The 12,388-nt window shown below is 53.2% G+C and overlaps 1 protein-coding gene across 6 annotated transcripts in view; it reads left to right on the forward strand.

The window, feature by feature from the left end:
• The window catches only part of CASKIN2 (CASK interacting protein 2), a 55,509-nt gene that overhangs the window by 25,762 nt on the left and 17,359 nt on the right, over positions 1 to 12,388 (forward strand). For all 6 annotated transcript variants that reach the window (XM_090061142.1, XM_090061139.1, XM_090061141.1 and 3 more), the window contains exon 3: positions 12,096 to 12,147. In XM_090061142.1, the coding sequence (XP_089917268.1) occupies positions 12,096 to 12,147 (52 nt within the window). The remainder of the gene's footprint in view (positions 1 to 12,095; positions 12,148 to 12,388) is intronic.

The raw sequence follows: 12,388 nt of genomic DNA on the forward strand, positions 1-12,388 counted from the left end.
CTGATGGAGGCAAAATAACCCAGAACAGCCCTCCGGCATCTGCCTCTTGTTTCTAATCTCTTTAAAAACTCAATTCTGTTTCACTGGTTTTCTTGTAAAAGCTGAAGGGGAAAAAACGTCCCAAAAGTTTCCACTGTCCACTGCCTTTGGTGCCGCACTCCATCTCCTCCTCCCAGCCCCAGCTCGCTTCAGAGATCAGGATGTCTCACTAAGCGCGCACATGCATCGCAAATCTACCACCTCTGTCCCCACCCAGGGCTAGCCAAAGGTGGAAGGCAAATGCTTTCAGTCTCACAAGGCCCTGTTCACCCCCAGAAAGCAGCACCTTCCCAGTGTCCTGGGGACCCAGTCCTAGTGCAGACTGGCCCAAGGGTAGGCAAGGAGTGTACCCCAGCCACTTTACATCCCTCTGGGAACAGATGAGCTGCTACTGTATTATTTATCAGTGGCTGCAAGCAAGATTAGTGCAGTCTAGGTGCTGTAGAAGCAAGCTGAGCAACGCCCATCTCTGCCCCAAACAACTCATGTCTTGTCTCTCCAAGTTGTAACAGGGAGAAAGAGGAGGCAGAGCGTGGGGGAAGCAGCAAAGCAGATACCCTGTGCAGGAAGCAGTGGTTAAGATCTGGCTGCCAGCTGGCCAAGCTCTGTAGGTATTACACAAAGGTTAGTGTTAAGGAGGGCAGGGGTGATGGCTTTGCAGAGCCAGTCTGGGCTCTTTCCCACATGGAAGGAGAAGCATTGTGCTTTTCCACACACTGCCTGTGAGAGAAGTGGATGTGGAGGTGATCAAAGATGCATTGTGCATAGGCTGGCACAGTACTGCTGTAAGCCAGTGGATTCAGTTGGTAGGGCAGGTCCAAATCCTGGAGGGCCTTGAAGGTTTAAATAAGGCAGTTGTTTGCAGTGGAGGATGGAGAGCGGGTGCCAATATACACAGGACATCAAGCCAGGAAGGTGAGCCTAGGTGTGGGTTTATTAATAACCATGATTGGAGCAGCATTGGAGCAGTCACAGCCAGAGATTCAAGGAGTCAGCTTGCAAGATGATGAGGCTAGCCAAGGGCAGGCAACTTGTATGGGCAGACAAGGACAAAGTGCTCCAGAGGCAGCAGTCTCTAGGTCTCAAATGTGATAGCTGGTGTCAGTGCAGAGCATCTGACCTGAGCAGAGTTACTGCAGCCTGACACCAGTGTCACTGAGGCCAAGAGCTGAGCTGGTGCCTGGTGGGCCTGGAGCAGCTCAAGAAGCACTGAGGCATGCACTTCCCTGCCCCGATCAGGTGCAGCACTGGATGGAAAGGCTCCTGTGCCATCAGCAGCTTCCTGGCAGGCTGATGCTGTCCGCAGAGCAGCCTGCATGCAGAGGTCCTGGACTCGTGCAAAGGGAAGATATAGACCAGCAGGAGATAGCTTCTAAAGAAATGGGAGCTTGCACTATGGGGAGCTTCTCTAGGTCCTCATCAAGTTCCTTTTTGGAAAGGACAGTGGCTGGAAACATGGGGGTGCTGGGACCCTGCCTCTTGAGGGTATGGGCAGGAGAGCACTAGTCCCATCGCTCTCTCCAGGTACTTGCTGCTCTTCTGGTCTGTGCCTCTCAGACTCTCCTGTGTTGCCTAGAGGTCACTACGGTGAACCCAAACCAGCATCCTGCCTGCCTAAGAGGCCTGACTTCCATTTAACACAGCAATGACCTTGTAGCGTGGCAGCTACCTCCAGCCATAATGACACCCACCCTTAATTGCCTCTGAGGCTGGACTCAGCAGCTGGGTTTGTGGGGGACATGTTTGTCAGTGTTTGTGGTGAGCAGGATGGTTTCACTTGTAGGGATGAACGGGATGGAAGAGACCTCAAGCCAAGGCACTGGCTGCTTGTGGTCAGTGTGGAGCCCATGGTACAAGAAGTGGCTGTGGTGTCCCGGTTTTAACAGCCTAAAGGAGATAATATTTCCCTAGCCCACAGGGTTGGGGAGGGGGTGCTCCAAAGCTTACTGTTAAGTACTAGAAGAGTCTGGGATATGTGAAGCTCCTTCTGTAGCCTGTGAAGTGCTTTGGGATGGGAGAGACGAAGGCTTTGCTCTTCCACAGCGTCCCCTCACCTGGCCTGCATGGCATCATCTTCTAATTCCTTATTTTCTGAGAGCCCCCCAGTCTCTCTTGGGTGTTCTTGGATTCCCCAGCCTTCATAGAGGATGAGCTTTTTCCTCCCTGTGTCCTAAAGCAACAGAGCAAATGGTCCTGCTGGGCATCCCCAGACCAAATCAAGGTATGACTCCCCCTCTGGGATTGTTCCTCTAAAGTGGAGGCTGCAAAGCAGAGTCAAGCTGACCCACCCTCTTGACTTCCCTGTCTCCGACTGCGGGCAAGCCACAGGCAGGCAAGGTGTAGCACAGAGCAGCTGTGTGTCCGTAGGATGGAAGATGATTAGCTCCTGCAGCCAGTTTATTGGCTTATCAGCAGCCTCCCCCTTGCTGTTTGCTTTCCCAGAGCCTGTGCACACAGCGTCTGTGCTCCCAGAAGCTCCATCCATCAGCCGGGAGCCTGGGTTCTTTCCCACACCAACTTTTTAACCCCTTCCCGCTGCCATCGCAACAGGCCTGTGTCCGGGCAACAGCTCCCCGTGGAATGTCCTGTCCGTCCAGCGGAAGAGACTGGGTCTATGCGTCCGCTCCTGAAGTGCGGCTCTGGGATGCAGTGCCTTGGGGAGGCCCCGTGATCCTGCATTCAGGGCCCCTGTGTCCTGGCACAGAGGAGAGGGGAGGGGGTTCCAGGCCATGAGGCACAAGTGATAGATTTGCCCTATAAAGGTGTTTCCCAGGCTGGGCATGCTTTTCAGTCTGTGCCTCATGTGAATAGTGGTGGTGAGAGAGTCCGCAGTGAAAGGGCCCTTTCCCCAATGCGCTGGATGCAAGGAAGGGCTACACTAACCAGGCACTTTTTGTGCAAGCCACTTATTTCCTGGGACACAGCAGAGGTTGCTTGTTTGGGACTCAGGACTTGTGTGCAGATGAGCATAACATGCTGCAGGGACCCCTTTCTCCGAAGGCGCCCGGTGTGTCGTCCAGTAGCCCAAGTTGATAGTTTGGAGCCGTTCTGAAGTCTTCACCTGACAGGTGGTGGCTAGGAGGGGAATTAACGTTCTCCCTGCTCCTTCCCAGTTGCTCATGGCTGGGGGGAAGCCACTGGCACCACCCAAGCTGTGGTTGTCTGCAAAAGTAGGCAAACCCCGTGAATGCTTCTCCCACGTATACCGCCTCTGCTGCCCAGGGGCTGCCTTGTTCAGCTCAAACTTCTTCCCAAGTTCAACTCCTCTTTCATCCAAACTTCTTGTGGGCCAAGTGCTGAAGTCATTGATGGGTTTATAACCCTGGAAGAGGGTAGAGGATGTCCTGTTTTCTGGACTCAAGGCTATAACACTCCCTTTTCCAAACTGGGGTGCTTTTAGCCCTTTGAGGCCACTGTTGGCCTTCCCCAAGGCCAGACAAGGGCTTGGCATTAGTCAGGACTTTTCTTGGGATGCCAGGGTGGGCAGGGTGGAGGACATCATGTCCCAGTGGGGGAAAAAAGAGAATCTTTTTAGAGCCAACCACAGGCATCGGTGAAAAAGCAGTTTGCGTAGGAGCTATTCTTTCCTGTTCAGGGTCACAAGTAAAAGGTGCTTGCAGATCGGTCTGACTGGGGGAGGGGGTGAAAATAAGATCTGGGAAACCTCTCTTTTTAAGACACTGTGCAGTAAGGACTGCAAGAAACCTGAGGAAAGGCACAAGTGGGCTGTGAGGGGTTAAATCGGGGCAGGTGGCAGGAGGTGACTCACTCACCTAGCGTGCCTGCTCAAAGACCAGCCTGCTCATCACGCCCATGGCACTAGGGCTAAGGCAGGGCACTCCTGTCTTTGGCAGCTGCCAGGAGGTGGCATGGCGCCGGCCCTGTGGGCGTAGTGCCGGAGGGAGGTAAATACGAGTTCATGGTGGCGCGCCTGCCAATAAACCAGAGTGAGGTGCTCCCCCGCCCCAGCTCCCCGCAGCCATCTACAACCCGGGGCACGCACGTAACTAACTGTCGTGTGATGACAGTACTGATATGCCGAGTGCCAGGTGCCTTTGGAAAGCCTGGGCTAGCTAGAGCCAGCGTGTGCAAAGCAGCCGGCAAGCATGAGCTCTGGCAGCATAGTGGTGCCCCCCATAGGGAGGGGACAGGATCCGCATTCCCATTTACCCATAGAGAAACTGAGGCACGAGTTGAAATGGGCTCCCCGAGCTTGTGGGTGGGTTGAGACGGGCCCATCGAGCTATGGCCGAGCATCCACAGCCTTCTTCCCTCACTCAGCCATTGATTCCCCTGTCCCAGCCAGATTCCTAGGAACCGCAATCTGCTCCATGTCCCCAAAAGAGCCCCATACCCCAGGAGAGGGGCCCTGGGAAATCTGCCAGCAAAACAGGACCCAGAACTTTTGCCTCCTGGGTGCTCCCGTAAGATAATGGGCAGGCAGCTGAGCTCCCTTTGAAAAGGCCACCCCATTGAGCACGCGAGCTACTGATTTGTAAGCAACCTGCAGGTACTCGGGGAAGGTTGGCAGTGAGTCTGACCCTACGCAAGGACTGGTCCTCCCCACCCCCAGCTCCCCAGGGCTTATCTAACCCGGGCACCTAGACAGGAATGGGAGGAGAGGCCAGCGGCTGCAGGGTTCAGAGCCGGGGCAGAACAGAGCACGTGAGCAGAGTAAAGGAGACGTTGCTTTGGAGCCGAGCCCCTGGGAAAGAGACTCCAGGGCCTGGCAGGGGAGTGGAAGGAGGAATCGAAGGCACCGAGCACTTGTAATGTGGAGGGGGAGCAGTGACACAAGTGTAGGAATAGCCCCTTGGGGCGGCCATGTGTCTGAGACTGGATTCTCGTTGGTGGGGTAGAGTCTTCTCGCGCAGCATCAAGAGAAAGTCCTCTCCAACCATCCCAAGACAGTCCTGGCTTCTCCCCAGACCTTTGCTTCACCCATTTCTAATGCCCCCTTGGCCTTTTATCCTGCCCTGTTTCATTCCCAGGTGCTTTTGGGGCGTGGGACAGAGCACAGGTCTCACGTACCTTTCCTATGCAGGTCTGTTTGGGGAGAGCATCGGGCAGCAGTGACCCTGCTGGTGGTGGCCTTCAGAGGCAGGCAAGCCCACGGCTCTGGGATTCCCAGTGGGTCTGACCTTGGTTTGGTCTGGACTGGACTGGAGTCTGTGCCCTGAGAGAGAAGGGAGCGGCGCAGCGTGAGAAAGTCTAGCCTGGAGGGCTTTCAGTCCTGGATGATGGCCTTGGGGAAGCCAGCGGCATGCCACCTAGGGCTCTCGTGTCCCTCGGAAAGGTCAGGCAACCACATCACAGCAAGCGGTCACTGGAACACGCGGCCTACAGCTCGGCAGACGTTTCCCCATGGAGAGCCTTGCCAGCTCTGTGGTCGTGGAGGCCAGTGCCGAGCCTCCCAAATAGCCGGGTCTGAGACATGAAAGGCCCTTGCTAAAACTCCCTCCACCACACTCCAAAATATCTCCATGGGAAGCAGCTCCGCGCCTGTCAGCACCGCAGGGAAAATGGGTCTCAGGAGAAGCAGGGCCATGGAGGCTGACAGGCCTCAGAGCCTGCAGCTTGGAAGGGTAGATGGGCAGAGCGGGAGGGAAGGGACACACGGAGACGGGGACAGAGCCAAGGGAAGGATGGGAAGGGAGAGGGTAGAGCTGTATGGTGGTGTATGTCCTGTGCCGTCTCATGTCTCTCGCAGGAGGAAGGTCTGAACTTTATACGGCGTCCCATCACCTCCCCCTGCAGCAGATACCAGGTTTGGGTTGCAAGCACCTGCAGACGGGCACCCCGGTGCCTGCCCCTCTCTGGGGCTCCAGTGATTGCTCTTTGAATGAAGGGCTGCAAAGACAATACAGCCCGCCTGGGACTCCTGAAAGGAAGCCCCCTCCCCCAACAGGCCCCTCTGTATGAGGCAGACCAGCGGGTGGGAGCTCAGCCCAGTGAGCGCCTCTCAGGCCTTTCCCTTCCCTGGCATGGCTATTGTTTGAGTCCATGACATCAGAGCCCTCCGAGTTGCTCCGGTGACATTTCTGCTGTGCTGCAATGAAAGGCAGCCAGGGAGAGGAGGGGGCGTTGGGGAGATCGCCGGCCTCCGTGTGCTGTTTTGCCAGTGCCTGGCAGACGCTGGGTGTTGCGGAGTCCGCTTGCTCGTTATCGGAGGCCTCTGACCAAACCTCAGGTCCCTTGGAGCCAGAGACTGCCCCAGACCGAACCCTCCCCACCTCAAAGTGAGGGGTAGCCGTGCTCACAGCTCACGGTGGTGGGGCCTTTCCTCCTCTGACTCCTATTTCATAGTTTCATAGATTTTAGGGGCTGGAAGGGACCTTACAGATCATCGGGTCCAGCCCCTCTGCACATGGGCAGGAAGGACTGCTGGGGTCAGATGACCCCAGTGAGATGGGCGTCAAGATGCTGGATTTCCTCCCCTCCCCTTTACAAGCAGCTCTGGCCCTCTTACTGGACCAAGCTGTAGGGTGAGCTCCCAGGCTACCTGAGTTAGCACGTATGCTTCTCATGGGAGGGACTAAGACAGAGTGCTCACCAAACAGCAGCAAAACCAGCAGCCATTTAGGATACGCTATAACCCAACGCCAGCTGTGCCGAGTCTACTCAACCCCCTACTCCCTGCTTCTGGGACTGCCCTTCTTGTATGTATGGGGGACAGCCATCCTGGGCCTTTGAGTTACAGCACAAATACCAGGAGGACGAGTTCTCGTGTTGGCCCAACTCAGCGTTGCCAAGTGCAATCTCCCGTCTCAGGATTGGGGCAGTGAGGGAGGGCTCTCACCCACCTCCCATCTAGCACAGTCCACACTCGGGGCTGGGAGCACACCCTAACCTTGCCTGGACTTTTGATTCAGCAGGACCTAGTCCCCTGGCTCCTACGGAGGCTGGAGGGTAGAAGGCTGCTGTGCATGTGGGGGTGGTATTTGATGCCGAGGGCTGTTGTATGCAATCAGGGAGCCCCTTACAGCTCCAGTTGTCCCTCTTTTCTGGCCTGGTTAATCCAAGGAGCCTTAGTTCCCAGGAGGTTTATTGTCAGGGATGCCGAAGGCTTGGAAAGCAGTGATAGATCTTTCCCCCACCCCCTCTCTTTCCTGCATCTGTCTGCACCCTAGCTTCCCCTAAGCACTGTGGTCTTTCGCAGGAGCTCCTAATCCCCGAGGTAGGGGAGAGCTAATCTTTTGAAAATGGGAACGAAATCTCCTGTAACCTGGCTGATTTATGTGGCAAGGGCAAACAGCCCTCTCTATCTGTTGTATGTCATCTCGGCCCATCGCACACTTGCATAAATAGGGACCCTCTCTCTCCTGGGAACATCCTTTGAACCAGCTGTTCATGAGGGAGCCAGCTCTGGCCATGGATGGTATAAGGCCTGAATGAAGAGGCAGAATATCTTTGACTGACCCTCTGGTATGCATCCCTCTCCTGTCTCTCTTTCCTTTGCTTCTTCAGCTCTTGCTGCTGCTTCCCCTCACCATTTTTCTGTCACTCCCCACAACCCCAAGAGTCAGGTTGCCTGCCTAGGTTGTCTACCAATCCTAGATCTGCCAGTGACTGTTCACATCACTAAAGCAAGTGGCTTTGCCTCCCTGCACCCCGGTTTACCAGTCCAGGCAGTCAAAATACATTCTTTTCCTGCTTCCCTGGAGAACGTGAGTCCAGCTTCACTAACGCTAAAGGAGTGTAAGTTATTAACACTTCTTTGTTTTGTCCCTCCTCTCCCAGCTGCGTTCCAGCTCCGGTGGCCTCCCCCCCATGCCCCAGGTCCCCGGTGCTGTTCTTAGCCCACATGTGTGCATTGCTGTGCTCGAGCAGGGAGGGAGCTTTGAGGAACTCTGGAATGAGGAACGAATTGAGGAATTCTCCTCTGTGCGGGGAGTTGAGACGTAGGAATTCTGCTTTACAGATGTTGACAGCTGCATCCCAGGGGAGTAGGGGAGAGAAGCTTGCATCATCTCAGCTCTGCTTTTCCAACCAGGCATCTCCTGGCCATTTTTCCTTGGAGCTGCTTTGGGAGTGGGATTTCAGGGGATGGGTCTGGCTGTCTGAGCTGGAGGGGATGCTGCTGCCCTCCATGCCATTGGGGTCTGCAGGCTCTTCCAGGTGGTTTCACCAGAGAAAGATGCAGCAGTGTCTTCCATAGTGTATAGATCATGTTGAACAGACTGTTACATTTGCTTGTGTGCTATGCTCTGCTCCATGGATCTGGCATCAGGTTGGCATGGGATCCCATTAGAAGAGTCGGTGGGCCTCCATGGATGTCTCAAAGCAGCTGAGTTTGAGATGAAGCTATTTTTCTATAGAGTTGGATGAAGAGCTTAGGGCTGAGGGAGAGAGAGCATCATTCTTCTTCTCTTGGATATTCTCTGTATCTTGCATTTCATGGCAGCTCCATATTTGTCTCAGTTCTGCTTCACTCACTCCTGGAGCAGCCTCCCAGTCTGTTTAGACCACCACCTCCTACCACTTCTAAGACAATGAACAACCCCACTGAGCACTCGCTTACGCTGTGAGCCTTTCCAGCGAGAGTCATTCTAGTGTGTGTAGAGTGCATAAAGATCCCACCTTCTGGCTGGGCTTTTCCTTCCATAACCCCGTTCTGGCATCAATTAGCACCTAGAGCTAGTGGGAATGTGCTCTCGTTGGGGTCGGGTTCCTATAATGTGGGGAATCTTAGCTCTGGAGGTTTGGACCATAAGCTTTGCACAAAACTCCAGGGCATAGCAAAGCACCCCACAGTATCAGATGAGCTGCATGCCCAAACTCAACAACAAGAGAACCAGAAATTGTCACTGACTTGCCTGGCTCCTCTGAGTGGCACGCTTCTCAAACTGGGGCCTGTGTACTTATGCATGCGAGTGGCAAACTTCTAGGAACAGGGGAATGGAAGAAGGGAAAGGGGAAATACAAGTAAAGGGAAAGGAAGGAAAAAAATGAAGAACAGCTGTATCATGTCTCCTAGTCTGTCAGCGAGGTTACAGCATGGTTGAGTGATAAAGAGTGTTACTTCTTCTGTATCCATAATACAGCATCTTAGGGGTGGCAAGCAGGATAACAGAAATAAAAGGGGGAACGCTGCCCAAAACAGTTTGAGAATGACAGTCCTACGGCAGAAGTAATCACACAGTATAACGCCTGATGCATCAGCATTTCTGTGGCACCAGTCAGCATAGGTTTCAAGTTGAGGCTGAGCCACTTAAGATCCTACTAAAACTGGTGAAAGAATCACCTATTTTCTGTGATTTTTTTTCTAATGTCTCCTCCACACCACCCAGATCCATCCCACTCCCTGGCCTGCTTTAGGAACCATTGCAGAAGTGGAAGATGGTCCAAGGGCTACTTGCTGTTTTCCTGGCTTCTTCTGCACTGCTAAAGCACTGGTCCGCTCCAACAGGGACTCTGTAAACCTGGCACCGCAGGGCCTCTGTTTATTGTCTCACAGTGATTCAGATCCAATGTGGCCAATTTACAAGTGGAACCTTATTTTGTCCTAAGTGGCGGTTGTGCAAACACAGCCTAACATCTTCGTGCCAAGCTGGATGTTCCTTCCCATGTTTCACTACCAGCAGTAAATGGTCCATGAGCCAAATGTCATGCCCACTGGTACTTGCAGAACCTGAGAGCCCTCCATGGGATTGCCGAGGTGCAGCCGATGGGAGCCTAGTCATTCTCCTGATGATGTACAAGAAGGTATAGACTTCAACTCCCTCTCTCTCAGCCCTGCTGGCTCTACAGAAATAACAGGATAAATCAGAACCAGGATAAATAAAACCATATTTTTGTCATTAACTTTGGCAGTTCTGAGTGAACATCCCTGGGGTGTAGGTCCCTGGAGTAGAGGAGAGGGCCTCACATACTCACTCTGAAATGTAGAGCTGCACATTAATGGTTGTCTAGCGCTTTGAAGATGAAAAGCCCCTAGAAGTGCTAATTATTATGCTTCCATCTAGGTCTCTCCTGCTTCTTCTGTGCTGGGGTGACTAGTCGCGCATCCTTTGCAAGCAGCCACTCAAAGACCATTTTGCATGAGTTAACCTGTTTACAGAACATTTTAAACTGCAATAATGACTCGAACGAAAACCACCATTCCACAGTTTCCTTTTAATTAAGTATTGGCAGAAGGAAAGGAGTCTGGCCCTTATTCAATTCTCTTGCTTCCTTTAGTAGGGGTCCCCTACCTTTCCTGTCACAGAGCATATGCTTATGGCATTGGCCATACAAACAGTGCAGAGAAACAAGGAGAGGAAGGGCGAGAAGGAGAGAGATCTTTAGTGATGGAAAGTCGAGAGGAACTTGAATACAAGGCAGCGGGGCCATGGAAGATGACCAAAGCTGCGAGGGCGAAGGTGCTTTCTCCCATAAGTAACCCAGCAAAATTTCAGCTGTGCTTTTTCCAATTATTGAATCCCAGCTTAAGAGTATGGCTCTTCTGGATCCAAACACCCTATATGAAACAAGGAACCTAATGAAAAATAACACATCATAGGCTTGAAGATGCAGCCACCTTGGATGAGAAATAGGTCCTCAGAGTGGCGGTATAGAGCAAAGAGTGATTCAGTCTGACATCTGCTTGCAGCAAAGTCAGGGGTAAAAATGAGCCTAGAAATAATTAATCCTTTGTCCCCCGTCCCCCACCTCCCAACCTTTAAATACATTGTCCTCTTTTTCTTGCCTTTTAGCAAATAAATTCCAGAGATTTTAATCTTCTCTCAAGCCCCCAGATGAGAAGACAATGTCCTTGCTCTTTGTGGGAGGAAAGAATTAATTTGAATTCATTGCTAGAGGGAGTTGGGATCTTACATGATCAGTCTTGTGTGTGCATGTGTATGTGCGTGTGCACACATTAGGAGGACGGGGTTCTGGTCTCCACATTTGTATGGTTCCCCACATCTCAGAGTCTCCAAGAAACAGCGGGGCGTGCGCAAGGGTAAAGGAATGCCGAGACAATGCAATTCCTACATTCACAACCGTGACCTCAGCCTCTGCCCAGGCAGCAAAAATGCCAACCATCTGGTCCGTGGGCCATCCCTTGGCACACTGAGTGGGGACAGAGCTCAGGGGTGGAAGCAAAATGTCCCATATCAGCACTCGTCAAGCACCAGCCCCTATAAATATGAGTGTCCCCACAGGAGAGCTGAACAGCAGTGCCATCCCGTTGGGCAAAGGCCATGGGACAGATCCTGCTGCTCCCTCCTTATGTAATGGGAGCTTGAGGGCTGCAGAGATGCTGGAAGTGGAGGCAGTTGGGCTGCGGTGGCAGGTGGAAAGCAGGAGGGTGGGTGAGATGCGCTAGAGTCTGCTGGGCTCTTTGGAAGAGGGTATGTGGAAGTGTGCGGAGAAGAAGCTGGAGTGAAAGACGGAGAGGACGACAAAGGGATGGGTCAGGTGCTAGTTTGCGCACTGGGAGGTCAGTATGGCAAGGCTGGGGCACAGGCAAAGCTTTGTTGTGTATAGGGCTGCCACCAAGGGGCTTCAGAGAGCTTGAATCTGAGTCTGGGGCTTGAGTCTGCCTGGGGTAACTTGAGGGGGAAAGCTAAGCACTATCCTGCCAGCCCTGAGTGGGGCAGAAAGGGAGGCAGGGCAGAAACCAAAGCAGAGTGGAGTCAATGGGGAGTCTCAGCAAGGTGCGGTGTTTCCCCTGGCCACCAACAGGACCTCTTCAAGTCTTGAGTCAGCCATCAGTGCCCTACTGCGCTCCTCTGTCTGATGGTGCTTCTTGTAGCATCGATCCAGCTGTGCAGGGGCAGTTGCGATCTCAGGGAGTCCTGGACAAGGCAGCATGTATCTGAAGTGCATGTACATGGGGGCAGTAGCTTTGTGTGTACAAAGTGTTCGTTACCTCCCAGCTGTCCGTTCTCCCATGGATCTGATGTTTCCTGGAGTTTCTCCTCGAACAGAAGGCTGCGAAGGGGAATCGCTGTTTCAGCGGATGCAGTATCCACTCAAGTAGCGCGTGTTTTTTGGTGCATCCTGTGTTCACCATGCAGCTTGCCATGGCTCTGCGGGCTCTGCACTGACAGTCTCTTCTCTCCTCTCCACAGAGCTCCTGGGATCAGCTAAGCGCCTGAATGTGAATTACCAGGACGCAGATGGGTGAGTGTTTCTCTGACCTTTCCGCTCCCTCCCAGTGGTGCGTTGGCACGTGCAGGTTATGCATCTGAGCCACTAACATCCCTGGCTAAATTTGAGAGCTACTGAACTTGCTATAGCACATTCATCTGGTGGGGATCCCGCTGGGTGTATTCTAGAGCTGGTTCAAGCTATCTTCTTGCCTTGAAAAGCCTGCCAAAGGCTAAGATGAGCACAATACCATTGCTTAAGTGAGCCCTACAGA

The sequence above is a fragment of the Crocodylus siamensis genome, chromosome 8 (genome assembly GCF_052110815.1).
Source record: "Crocodylus siamensis isolate JL-2025a chromosome 8, ASM5211081v1, whole genome shotgun sequence".
NCBI lineage: Eukaryota > Metazoa > Chordata > Crocodylia > Crocodylidae > Crocodylus > Crocodylus siamensis.